The 13952-nt window shown below is 34.9% G+C and overlaps 1 protein-coding gene and 1 pseudogene across 4 annotated transcripts; one reads left to right on the forward strand and one right to left on the reverse strand.

Moving 5' to 3' along the window:
* Window positions 1–220: 220 nt before the first annotated feature.
* Window positions 221–5661, reverse strand: LOC147786447 (exopolygalacturonase-like; annotated as a pseudogene).
* Window positions 5469–11890, forward strand: LOC111784514 (transmembrane 9 superfamily member 5). 4 transcript variants are annotated; one of them, XM_023665187.2, is made up of 7 exons: window positions 5469–5881; window positions 6812–6852; window positions 7116–7704; window positions 7801–7932; window positions 10359–10515; window positions 10866–11350; window positions 11431–11890. In XM_023665187.2, exons 1-7 carry the CDS (start codon window positions 5721–5723, stop codon window positions 11645–11647), a joined length of 1782 nt encoding a protein of 593 aa, XP_023520955.2. In that variant the 5' UTR covers window positions 5469–5720; the 3' UTR covers window positions 11648–11890. The 4 variants fall into 4 exon arrangements, with proteins under 4 accessions (XP_023520955.2, XP_023520956.2, XP_086976972.1 ...); XM_023665188.2 differs by having other exon boundaries at window positions 5739–5881; window positions 7109–7704; XM_087120846.1 differs by lacking the exon at window positions 5469–5881 and adding an exon at window positions 5910–6303 and having other exon boundaries at window positions 7109–7704.
* The last annotated feature ends 2062 nt before the right edge of the window (window positions 11891–13952 follow it).

Consider the following 13952-nt stretch of genomic DNA (forward strand, 5'->3'; position numbering starts at 1 on the left):
ACTAAAAAACAAGAGCAAAATCATTTTATTTTATAACGTCGAGGTACTAAAAACGTTACATTGTTCAGGACACAAGACTTCCTTCAAACATTTAACCATCATATATATTTCGAAAAGTACAACAAAAGAAACTCAAAAGACAGAGAAATTAAAATGGATAGAGCTGTCTTCTTTTAATTAAGGTTATCGGTTAGTTTGAAGTACTATGGCACTCAACAATTCATGGGACAACATAAGGAGATGAACAGATTTTAGGGTTCTGTTTTCCTGAAATGATGGGTCTCACATTCGTGCATTGAGATGTAGTAGGACCTTTTATTCCATTGTAAGTGAGGTCAATGTCACCGACTTTTACTTCGTCACATGGTAAGTGACGGCTGCAAATAAGTTTGATTGCCACTGGAGTTGCACAACTTCCTCTAATGTTCTTGAAGCTCACTTTACTAATCTTAATTTTCGAAGGAATCTGAAAATCAAAATGAGACAACAAATTTGTGTAAGTGGTTTATTTGTGAAAGTTATAGTGGCAAAATCAATCAAAGCTTTGAGAATGCGATCAATACCTTCCGATTGCACTGATTCCACGGACAATACTCTTGGTCTATTAGAATAGGGTTGCTAACATTGACCATTATAATGTCCAAAAACTGCATATCGGTGGCGGTGCCGCTAGCAGCAGAAGCTGGCCACGTTTTGATCCTGACACCATTAGTGGTGTTAATCATCGTGCAGTTCTTTACGTTGACACCTTCAACGGGCTCTTCGTTAGTGTATCTTCCAAGACTTCCGATGCTTATGCCATGTCCTGGCCCACATGTCACGTTGGTGATGTTAATTTGTTTGCTTCCATCTCCAAGAGAAATGCAATCATCTCCTGTTGCAATTTTGGACATTGTGATTGCGATCCTATTTGATCGACCGATGTGTATTCCATCAGTGTTGGGACTGTTTTCTGGTGCAGTTATATTGATATTATGGAATGTGAGGTTGTTGCAGCCGAGGACGTTGATATGGAAGTTCTTGCTATCAAGTGACGTTATTCTCTTCACGATTGAATTGGTGATGAAGTTGAACCTCAGACTCTAAACATTTTGTATAATCAAATAATATTATGTGAGCGTAAGTAATGAAGCCAAAAATTTTAACAGAACCCAATAAAATCGAAAACAATTTCACTTCTTTACCTGATTTTTGTTCTTTCATTTTTTATTTTGTTAAAAGATTATCCTCTAGAAAATGAAGAACAGTGTACCAAATTATAAATATTAGAAGATTAGAGAAGACATCTAAAAACAACAAGATGCACGAGATTGAGAAGGAAAGCGGAAGGCATATTGCTTACAATGGGGAGTTGGGCACAATTTATGCGTTTATGGCAATCATTCTTTTTCCAAGCTGCCTTTCCTTGGCCATCAAAAACTCCTTCACCCCATAATGTCAATCTATCAATATGTTCAAAAGTAATCTAATTATCTCCCTGAAGGCTTTTTGGTGCCTGCAATGTTCCTCCAAGTTGAAAGTCAATTGGGCTAGTACAAGGTCCTTTAAATATCCCTTCCTTTACTTTAAATATCCCTCCCGGAATAACAATCGCACTAGAACGATTGGACGTGCATGCATCCTTCCATGCATTTGCTAAAGCCTACATGACACAAGTAACAAAAATTAGCAAACAATTGATCAACTCAACTAGTGATAATATTGATGTTCATACTGTATATTTACCTTCGTGATGTCAGTACCAGGCACTATGTTACCATATCTTTTCAAAGGAAAAACAACATCGGCACTAGATTGAGCATCGACGGTAAAATCTAACAATAATAGCATCAAAATTGTAGCAATCAAGAAACTGGATTGGATCGTACTCATGATGCCCTTGCTTTCTTTTCTTTTTTTATGTATATTGCTTGAAAACTAGTGAGAGACAATGATATTTCGTTTTAGATTTGGAACCTTTATGTATTTAATAATGCCAATTGAAGGATAGAAATCAAATTGGATGGAACTAACTGAAGTTATGGTTCCATCTCCCTCTCTTAATCCAAATATAATTGATAACTAAACGTTGTTTATTGTTTCATTAAGTTGTTCATTAATGGTTGTGTTGCAATATCTCTCTCACTCGCCTATGAACAGTTGAATCTCAAAGAAACTAGGCATTGGTCAAACCCAACGAAGTACTTTTCCCGGAAGGAAACAAACTTTACGGCCACGAATTAATGGTAGCCTTGTACAAATGAAGTTTCTATTACAAGATGGACTTCGAGTATACCTTTCAATGTTAGAAAAATTTTATGGGTGGAGGATAGGAAGAAATTCAAACTATTTTTCAAACTCTGATGAAATATTTTTAGCATATTTGTCTTTTCTCCAAACTAAACACGTCTAACTTTTAAATCTTATGATTGAACTACAAAAAAAATAGGTAATGTGATTTTTAGGTATATTTTTCATTCTTAGAGGCAATTCAAAGCAAGTAAATAATATGACCATATCATTAAAGATGCAAAGGGATTGTGAGGGCCATCGGGTGCCAAATTTGGATTACAAATCCGGGTCCAAATTGTAGGTATGAGGTTACATCTTAGGAGACATTTGAGTAAGGAAAAAAAATGATAAAATGAACCGTGTTGATTTGTGCGGATAGTTTTCACTCTTAGAAGAAATTTATGACAAGTTGGTAATGTAGCTATATCACAGTGATGCAGAGGAATGTCAAGGGAATCAGTTGCCGGATCCAAATTTCAAATTCCGGTCCAAAGCTTCAACATGGGGCACCATTTGCCATTTCCAAAAAGCTTCGTATCCATTTTTCTTCTTATATATCATTCTATAAACATAAAAATCAAAAGATTTAATTATTTAACGAGGGTTGTTTGGGTTGAATAAATTTATGATACAAATAATTGAGTTAGGTCTAAAAAAATATCGCAACTCGACCAAGCTCAACTTGCGACCAAGTATTCTTAAGACTTGAAAACACGAAACAGAGCAGCATCAATTAAGACCAAGTTTTGTTTTATTTTCTCTCTTTTGCAGGTGTTTGTCGTTTTTTTGGCCTTATTTACCACAGATTTTGGCCAATTTCGATAAGTTCTAGTATAGTAAGCTCCTAGAACATTTAACTTCTTTTGATACTTAATTTTTCTTAGATTATCAACATTTTTATCGAATGTACATCATTGACGAAAAATATAGATTTAAGGATATGACTCACTGGTTGACGAAAAATCACTGGTTGCAAGGATACAACCATTGCAATCGAATGTACACCATTGACGAAAAATCGAATCCCCTCTAATGTCAATTCTTCTTTCACAATAATGATTGATTGGTGAGCGATATCCAACTAATATAGTTAGGAGATTTGGTCTAACTTTTTCTTGAATAATGGATTAGTTTTTTTAACAACGGTCCTCCGTTACATGGTCTTATAATGAAATAAGAGTGAAAGCATTTTATTTTATAACGTCAAGGTACTAAAAACATTACATTGTTCATGACACAAAGTCTCCTTCAAACATTCGACCATCTTATTTATTTAGAAAAGTACAAAAAAAAAAAAAAAAAAAAAAAAAAAAAAAAAAAAAAAAAACTTAAAAGACAAATTCAAATTGATAGAGGTTGTCTTCCTTTACCGTCAATTTACTCTCTAAACACAGTAAAGGAGTGACGGGGCGAATAAAGTAGTCCAGGAGTTTACTACTGTTCCAGAATGTACCAAAAAGAAAGTTGATTTAGAAGATTTTAAAGAAGAACAAAATGTTGATAAGATCCATATCTAACGCTTCAAAAAATAAATTATATAGTTTTGAGATAGAATATGAACATTCTACACAAACTAGAAAAAAAAATTATAAGAGTATTAAAAGAGATAAACGGAAGGAAGCATATATCCGATCTTGAGTCTAAGCTCTGATACCAAATGATATGGAAATCACTACAACGGGAGTAAGATTCAGAATACCTTTCAATCGAATATCTCAATGCAAGAACACTTGTTTGAGATGTGAATCACTCCACAAGCAAGATCGATCATATCTAGCTTGAATGATTCTACATGTAACCTAAACTACATATAATTGCAAAGAAACTTAGTCATTCGCTAAAAAAAAAACCTAAAGGATTGTTTTATTACATTTTTCAAGTCCATCTTACAAACGTAACATTCATGGCTTTATATAGCCTCAAAATAACAACTTTTAACCTTCACGGCATTAGAAGAGTTGTAACTATATTTCACGACCATAATTAGTCACTATGTATATCTTATGGCCATAATTAACTTATACGTAAATAAGCCCTCAAATACATTAAATAAACACCATAACTCAAAATTATGATTTACCCAAAATTTATAACCATAAAACTTGATTCCTCTCCAATGTGACATGAATTGGAACATCTTTGGATAATTTTGACAGCATTTTCTTCACATCTTCATGAAGTATATTGTATGACTGGTGTCTCTTGGTTCATATCATTCCTCAATTATTCAAGAGGATTCGTCCTCGAATGTATTTGTGAAACTTCGCTGTAAAAAATGAGTTATGAAAATACAAAGGACCTCACAACACTCTCTCATGTGTATATACTCAAGGAATTTTTAGGTCACCCTGTTTGCACTCATTCACACATATGAAGCTCTCATTCTCACCTCTCAAATTTTTCAATAGAGCCAGATTGGATTTTAAACTCTAAGTGGATTAGAAACTAAAAAGATAAAAATAAAGAAAAATAGAATTAAGAAGAAACGTAAAGGAAACATATATCCGATCTTTAGCCTGAAACTCTGATACCAAATGATATGGAATCAATCCAGAGGAAAGTTTTGGAATGGATTACCTTGATGATTAAGATAAGAGTGAAGAAAACTCGTTTTTAAACTCATGATTCGAATCACTCCACAAAGAGGTTTAATCAATAGCACTTGAATGACTCTAACATGAAGTTCTAAACACAAGAATTAGCAACAAAACTAAAATAAAAATTCTGTTCTTCTCAATTACATTCTCAATTACAAAACATGATAACCTTGAAAATAAAACTTTTAGTAACTTATGTTTTATTTGAAAGGTTCTAACTTTTATAGCCATCCATGACCGCTTGTAACTTAAGTAATTTAAAGACAATTATCTAAATTTTAAAAAATTATAATAAAACATTCTTAAATCTAAATCATTTATTGCACGATTAAAACACCTTATTTCATATCAATTTAAGTAATTACTTGAACACGATGTTTTTTTATGTCAACCACATATTGTTCTAAGACTACTGAATAAGTTTAAATTTTTCATACCATGGATGGAAGGATAGACGGTTATTGTAGAATGAATTGTTAATTTCATGAACTTGGGATTAAATTTGGGATTAAATTTGGGATTAAATTTGGAATTAAATTTGGGATTAAATTTGGAATTAGGGTCAATACACACCATCCGCTTTTTGGAAGTTGGTTTAATCAACAATTTCTACCGAACCAATCACACAACACCGGTTCTTGCAAATTCCCCATCCAAAATTCGACAGAATTCTGAGTATTTTATAATTAGGGGCGACTGATTCCGAATTAGCATTTGCTGCAAAATCACTGCCAAGTCCATGGAGTAGAATCGTGAAGTCAATGCCTAGTCGAGCATTGTTCTGAGTCTCCATCTTCCGCCAATTCGCTTGCAATCTTTCAAACTTGATCGTCAGCTTCATCTTCTTCAACAATGTCTCGGTCTCTTCCTGAGATCGTTATCGTTTTGGTGCTTTTAGGCCCCCTTCGCTTCTCATGTCGTCTTTCTACTGCTTCTCCGCTCAATCACCGCTACATTGTCGGGGATCCAATTCCGTTATTCGTCAACAAGGTTGGACCTCTGAACAATCCCAGGTACTCCATTCAAATCCCCATCATTTACTAATTGGACGTTCTTTCTAATTATTAGCGTTGTGACTCTGGTAGTGATCCCTAAAATTTTAACTGCGTTGGAGATTGTTGCGTTCATGAGTTCTTAACGAATACATATCAGTCTATAGGTTAAAGTAGATTGTACCAAATTTTAGATGAACATTGAAATTGACAGAAATGTGGAGATGCTTTGAAATTGAAAAGTAATATTCTTCTTTTAGTCATGTCTTATTAATAACTATTTGAACTTCATTTTCAACATATTACTCATTTTTTGGAACCAATATACCCTGAGGAAAGAAGACGATTCTTCCCTGTGTTAACTGCGCTCTATTTGGTCGGAACCCGGTTCGATAACCTTCTCTCATAGATTCCTTTCACCAAGTCATCGCACTGTTAGAAAGGTAATCATCCTGAGAATCAAGATGGCTTATGGTTCCAAAATATCCTTAGCTGTCATAATCTCTTTCCCACCGAATAAAGATTGAAAATATGTCCACTGTTGACCGAGACTAGGCAAAGGTAGAACACCAAACTTCGCTGACTTTCTCATAAACCTTGATTTCATCCATTCCCACTACGGCCAAAAATCCCCACTACTGCCATAGTCCATCTCTTAGTTTTTTTTTTTCTTTTAGGTTGTGCATGGACCGGATAAATTTCCCTCCTGTTGGAGAGGATTCGGCTTCAACAACAAGATCCTAACAACAAGATCCTTGTAGCTTTACTGATGCAGTTTTTCCTTGGAATAGTTTTCGAAGTTTACAAATTGTGACTTTGTTATTGGAGAAAGAATGCCATTTTAACATATTTGAGGCCAAATCCAGACTTCAATTGAATTTGTTCTCTCTCTTTCTCTATTTTGCTTCTGCTCCAGTCTTATTGTTTACTTTGTTTCCCATTTTCTTGCAGCGAGACCTACCAATACTATGAATTACCATTCTGCAGTCCAGGTTAGCCTTTTGAAGGAGCCTAATTGAAAGACTTTCACGTTTTAATAGATATTAGCTCTATGTGATAATATAGGACAACAAAGCTAAGGGTCACTTTTCAAATGCATGCTAGTTAATTGCAATAGTTGCATCGTGATTTATACTTATTCCTGTATTAGCTCCTTCAGAATTTTGAACTGTATGAGCTTCCTATATCGAATAAATTTTGGAGCAACTTTTTTATATCGAATAATATGTTTGAAGGTCTTCTCCTTAGCTTGCAGATCCAGTAGTCCAAAAGAAAGCGACCTTAGGGGAGGTCTTAAATGGTGATCGGCTGACCGGTGCCTTGCATGGGATGAAATTTAGGGAAGACAAACCTTGGGAGACTCTGTGTGAAAAGAAGCTAAAAGGTGCTGAAGTTTCACTCTTTAGGGAAGCTGTCAGGAATGACTTTTACTTCCAAATGTATTGTGATAATCTTCCTGTGTGGGGTTTTGTTGGCAAAATTGATGAACAGAGCTGGACCCTGAACAAGCAGGGGCCAAGATATTATCTTTTCACACATATTCAATTTGATGCTTCCTTCAATGGGAACGAAATCGTGGAAGTTAATGCCTTTAGCGATCCAAATCATGTCATTGATATAACAGAGGATGTCGAACTCAATGTTAAGTTCACTTATTCTATTTTTTGGAATGAAACTTCTGCTCAGTATGGAGATAGGATGAACAAGTATTTGAGGGCTTCACTACTGCCTATCAGTCAGAAAATCCACTGGTTTTCATTCCTTAATTCAGTTGCTATAATCGTACTGTTGATGGGATTGCTTACTTTGCTTTTTATGCGCCATCTCAAGAATGACTTGATGAAGTAATGTCCTGCAAATAAATTTACTCGAGTCTTTCATTATGTTTGGTAAATTAGCTTACCTTTTTTTTTTTTTTTTTTTTTTTGTGTGTGTTTTAGGTGTTCGGGTGGTGATGAAGAGGATGAAAGAGAGGTTGTTTGGAAATATCTTCATGGAGATGTATTTAGATGTCCTCCAAATTTGCCCCTCTTTAGTGCTGTTTTGGGTGTCGGTACACAGCTGCTGACTATGTAAGTTAATTTGAACTATTCTTCTATAAGTTATGTTCATCATAAAGTATTGATATGCTTCAACAGAAATACTCGCTTCCTTATTATGCATGATAAGAAAAGGAAAAATTTTCCATATTATCATCATGGGCACTACAATCTAATTGCCTTTTTTTGACAGTCCAAAGCAACCTTAGACCAATGCATTTTAAAGTAAAAAAAATACTTGCATGCATTCTGGGCTGCAACTATGTTTTGCAATCCAACTACTTGCATGCATTCAGGGCTGTGACTATGTTTTGCAGTCCAACTATAGTTTGACACGTGGAAAATTCCTGTCTAGTTTTTTTTTTAAAAATACATTTTAGTTTTTTCTACTATATGATTGGGGTAGGCTGCAAAAAAACGAAAAAAGAAAAAAGAAAAAAAAAACAGAGTGCAGCCTTGGATGCACCCAAGTATTGCTCTTTAAAACAAAAGCAACAAGGAAAAACAAACTCTGCTTTTATAGGGGGTCGATGCTGAACTCATAGTGCCGCCAAAAATATGTTAAATTTGTTGGATAACACAATTTGGAGTGTATTGAACACTTCAAGGGTTATATAATGGGTTTGATATTGTATTCTCTTTATTTTATTTGAGATTCAATTAATGGCATGTTGATCAAAATTAATTGTATAACATGTGACTGCTGGAAAATGGAATATAGTTCTAAAGAAAACCTCAAGGACCTACGACCTTACTTGAACGGTGTTCTTGAGTTCCAAAATATAAAAAAACATAAATGACCTAGAATTTGAAAGTTAATATTCCTCAAAAACATTTTGTTTCGTCTATGTTATTAAAGGCAAAACGTCAACATGTGGCTTAATGTTACAATAGACAGCTTGTCCTTCTTTCAGTAACAAAGAGTTGCCAAGATTGTTGTTTACTATGACACATGGAAAATATATATGCTGCCTTCCCATGTCATTGTTGAGTCTACAGAAATTTATTATGTCAATGACATAGTTGGTGATGATGTTAACTTCGTGTTACTTGCACAGGACAACATTTAATGGATAACAACGTAAAGAACCTTTTCTGCATGTCTACAAACGTTTGTATTAAAGGATTAAAAATTCAGCTTTACTGCAGATAGCTTAACAAGACAGTGACAGAGAGAAAAAAATAATTGATAAATAGGAAACTAAAAGGTGTTGCCTAGTAGGAAGTTGGAAACTGGTGTCTGAAGTGAATTGGATATATAATTTCGCATCAACCCAGAGATAAGGCTAGAATTAGATTACCTCATGAAAAAATGAAAAAATTACAGCAGAGTGAAAAAAATGTAGGCATTCGAGAATTGGATATATTTTTCCCTTCATGAAAAAGAAAAGTTTTGGGAAACCTAGAGAGAAAAGAGCGGAAGAGGAGGCAATCTTTGGGTTGTGCTTTGTTTTAAGTATAATAGAATCAGGGAAGCTGCTAGACATAATTTCTCAATCTGATGGACTAACCAGCTTATATAACTGTATAGCACCCTATGGTATCTAACGCCATGTTTATCAGTTTCTTAGATCAAATTTACAATTTTTTTCCCTGCATACCTTGTTCGTGTTAATCTGGGTGATCCACAGTTTTGCTATAGCCCTAGTTCCTCTTTCTTGCTTTTTCCCTGGTCTTCTAACCTATTTCTTACCTATTTCTTGTGTAGCTTACTGATAAGGCAACCTTAATCCTCAGTCCAACCATCTAAGCTTTTGTTGAAGCAAGAACCCTTGAATCAAAGAAATTAACATCTCTTTATATAAAATATCTAAGCTTTAAGCTTTTGTTGAAGTAAGAACTCTTGAATCAAAGAAATTAACGTCTCCTTATATAAAATATCTAAGCTTTTGTTGAAGCAAGAACCCTTGAATCAAAGAAATTAACATCTCCTTATATAAAATTCGGATCAATAAAATTAGATTACCTCTTAAGAGCAAGATTTGGAATTCCGTTCTAAATTGAGTCACTTCACAATCGAACTTGATCAAAGCTTGATGGAATGACTCAAATGCAATCTACCACTTTGACAAGTAAATTCCCACCCTTTTTCCACCACAAGAAATTATGGAATTAAAATAATAAATAAAGTTTTCTAACAAATTATTCATTAAGTGCTAGTTATAGCAACCTCATCCACTACTCCAACCTCATCCTCAATTGAATCAGTTTGTAATACATAAAATAACGATGGAACTAAGTCTATCCAATTTGTTAGATAAAGAATAAATTATTGTTGAATCTTAGGCCTTCGATCGTGTAATAGGTCCAGTTGGAATATTTGGAACACCATAATCCTGAAACTTTCCTTCCAACTTATGTTAAGGGTCCGTTAGTCAGGTGCAAGTACAACAGATTGTGATCATGATCAAATCTACCGATATTATTTCTCTCATTTTGTATATAAATTTTTTCAACAGGATTTGCAGTTTATTTCTTCTGGCGTTTCTAGGAATCCTTTACCCATACAATCGTGGATCATTAATCACCTCCATTATTGTGATCTATTCTCTTACATCAGTAGTTACTGGATATACATCTGCTTCTTTCCACTGCCAGTTTGCCGAGATTGGATGGGTAAATTTTGCCTCTCCCTGTGTGTTAACTTCATGATATATTTTTGTTTACCTGTATTTTTTTTAGTAGCGCATGATCTTTTTGTCGAGGATTGTTGAGAGGGAGTCCCACATAAGTAAGGAATACATCTCCATTGATATGAGGCCTTTTGGGGAAGTCCAAAGCAAAGCCATGAGAGCTTATGCTCAAAGTGGACAATATCCATTGATATGAGGCCTTTTGGGGAAGTCCAAAGCAAAGCCATGAGAGCTTATGCTCAAAGTGGACAATATCATACCATTGTGGAGAGTCTGATTCCTAACACTTTTACCATTTCCTTCTCTCATTTGATTTCGTCTTCTTATTTTCAGGAGAGAAGTGTTATTCTATCAGCGATTCTGTATTTGGGGCCATCATGCTTCATAATTTTTATCCTAAATATTATTTCTATATCCAATGGAACTACTGCAGCACTGCCTATTGGCACCATCATAGTGATTCTTATCATATTTACTTTTATCAGCCTCCCTTTGCTTGCATTCGGAGGGATAATAGGACATCGATTTAGATCCGAGTTTCAAGCGCCTTGCGCCACCAAGAGAAACCCGCGAGAGATTCCTCCTTTGGCTTGGTTCAGAAAACTTCCTTGTCAAATGTTCATTAGTGGTCTGTTGTCATTCAGCGCAGTTGTTCTTGAATTACATCACTTGTATGCAAGCATGTGGGGGTTCAAAATTTTCACTCTTCCAAGCATTTTGTTCATCACATTCATCATCCTTGTCGTACTCACTGCAATCCTGAGCGTTGGTTTGACTTACATTCAGCTGTCGGTTGAAGATCATCAATGGTGGTGGAGGTATCTATTATGTCCAGCTTGCATGATTGAGATTGTCATCCATTTTCTTCTATGTAATTACTGTCTTTTCAACCGTGCAGATCGGTGTTCTCCGGGGGCTCAACGGCCATCTTTATGTTTGGATATTGCATATACTTCTACGCCAGATCGAATATGAATGGTTTCTTGCAGCTATGCTTCTTCATAGGGTATAATGCTTGTTTATGTTACGCATTCTTCCTGGTGCTGGGAGTCGTAAGTTTCCACGTTTCGTTGTTTTTCGTTCGTCGTATTTACAATGCTGTCAAAAGCGAATGAGTTCATTTGAGTTTCGATTTCTATCATCATATTGAGGGAAGAAGGATCATCCACTTGAAGAGATTCATAGAAAGAAGGAAAGAAAAGAGGCGTTAGTCATTGGATAATCGTCATTTCTTGAGTTGCAGAAGATGAAAAATCTGTTGGGACTAAGAATCGATGTTGAATTGCTCTTTATTTGGAACTATAATATTCGTTCTTAAGATTTTGGACATTCTTTCAAATGGTAATTATTTGATACAATCGTAGGCTATTCATGTTTTTACTCCCTTTTTTTATTTTTCAAGGGACGAATGACCCATGGATATAGAGACATTAAATCGGTTAGAATTCTCTAAGCCCTAAACCCTAAACCCACGACGGGTTCTCACACTCCCCTGGGCCAACTAGTCAAGTTAGTACTTGCTTGACGGGTTGTTGCTAGTTACTCGAAGGAAATAATGACTTCATAGCGTCATGACAATCATGATGGTCATTTCAGTCTCGTAGTGTACGCGCTTGTACTTATCATAAAGGGAATGTATCCCGATACACATGAACACACAACTATGCGCAACCTCAATTCTTTCCTCACATATTAAACTCAATAGCTATGCGTACATAATTCTTATACATCATTTCATACATAACAACTTCCAAGTCATGGTGGTGATATGAAATCAACCCATTTCATACATAACAACTTCCAAGTCATGGTGGTGATATGAAATCAACCAAGGGAAAGTTTTGGAACGGATTACTTTCAAAATTCAGAGTAAATAAAACTCGTTTTTAAACTCATTCGAATCACTCCACAAAAGATTTGATCACTCTAACATGCAAGTTCTAAATGAATTTTCACAAAAGGTTTGATAATTTTAACCAGTAAGTTCTAAATACAAGAATTTGGAAAGTGAAAACTTAACTCTCAACTAAGTTAAAATAGAAACTATTCTTTTTCATTCCAAAATGTCGTATTAAAGCAGTAATATGAATAACTATTACCTTCAAAATAAACCTTGGGAGGGAGTAACCCCTTATAATAACCTATGGTTAACTTGAGGGTGTAACTTTGATGACCATCAATACCATACTACCACTAACTAATTGTAACTTAATTAAAAACAATTCTCTAGAACTTAAAAAATACAACAAAATCTTCTTAAATCTATTTCATCCATGTCAAGATTAAGACGCCTTATTTTGTATCATTCTGCCCTTTTTCAAGAGGATTCATCCTGAATCTAATTGATACCCTTATAATGAAAACTTAAAATGATTTGCATTTATTCGTTTTAATCTTCTTGAGGTCTTCACTTTTATTTTTAGGTCATGCATGGATGTAAAAATGAAATGACAGTGTTGCTTCTTGTGCATCCCACTATTCTTGTTTTTCCCATGAGTTTGATGTTGGCTTGGGCTTGAATCAATCATTGAATCTTGCTTTTGAATAAGCATTTTAATTTCGTGCAAGAATTCAATAGAAAAAATAGGTACACTTAGCTTAAGTGTTCCCGTCATAAAGAGTCCTTCCAATTTGTGTATCTATCCTTTCGTATACAAAACATCGTTCTCCTCACAAACTCTAGTAACAGAATCCTCTTTCTTTTTAATCTCTATACATGTGTCAAATATTTCTTCCTCACACTCTTTCTCCTTTTTACTTTCTTTACTTTTTGTCTCTAATGGACATGGAGCGACATATACTTGCATACTGTTTTTGCTCGTCTCCATGTCATCAATAACAATACCATCATTTGAAATATTATCTCGCACCATAAGACAATCTTGCTCTTTTTGAATGGGTTGTACAATTTGCCTCTCTCTTACTTGGTCCTACAAATCCAACTCTTGACGTAATTTGCACAATGTATTCCATAGATAGGTGGATTCCATCCAAAATGGATCACTATGAACATGAGACTTCTCATCCATCTCTGGATTTCTATGCTTATAATCGATGTTCGTATCCTTTTTCCATGTAGAAGTAGAGTTGGAAAAAGTTTTAGAAGAATACCGTTGAGACCTTCGTTGGATTTGTCTCTCGATCTTAATTGTAATGTGTAACAACTCCTCGATATTAGAATAAGGTTGTATATCAACCTTGTCTGCAATCTCCGTGTTTAACCCATTAAGAAATCGCGCCATGAGAGCCTCCATGTCCTCATCGAGATCCAGTCGATCCATCAATATATCCATCTCCTTGTAATAATCCTCCACAGACTTGCGTCCTTGTTTCAATGCTTGAAGCTTTTGCACCATGTCCTGTTGAAAATATTGCGGAACAAAACGCTTCCTCATGGACTCTTTGAACTCATACCATGAA

This window comes from Cucurbita pepo, chromosome 20 (assembly GCF_057944985.1).
Source record: "Cucurbita pepo subsp. pepo isolate OVF chromosome 20, ASM5794498v1, whole genome shotgun sequence".
Classification (NCBI taxonomy): Eukaryota; Viridiplantae; Streptophyta; class Magnoliopsida; order Cucurbitales; family Cucurbitaceae; genus Cucurbita; species Cucurbita pepo.

Coding starts and splice junctions, on each gene's coding strand:
- LOC111784514 (XM_023665187.2), top strand. CDS start 5,721: ATGTCTCGGTCTCTTCCTGAGATCGTTATCGTTTTGGTGCTTTTAGGC. Junction 5,882..6,811: donor GGACCTCTGAACAATCCCAG/GTACTCCATTCA, acceptor ATTTTCTTGCAG/CGAGACCTACCAATACTATG. Junction 7,933..10,358: donor GGTACACAGCTGCTGACTAT/GTAAGTTAATTT, acceptor TTTTTTCAACAG/GATTTGCAGTTTATTTCTTC.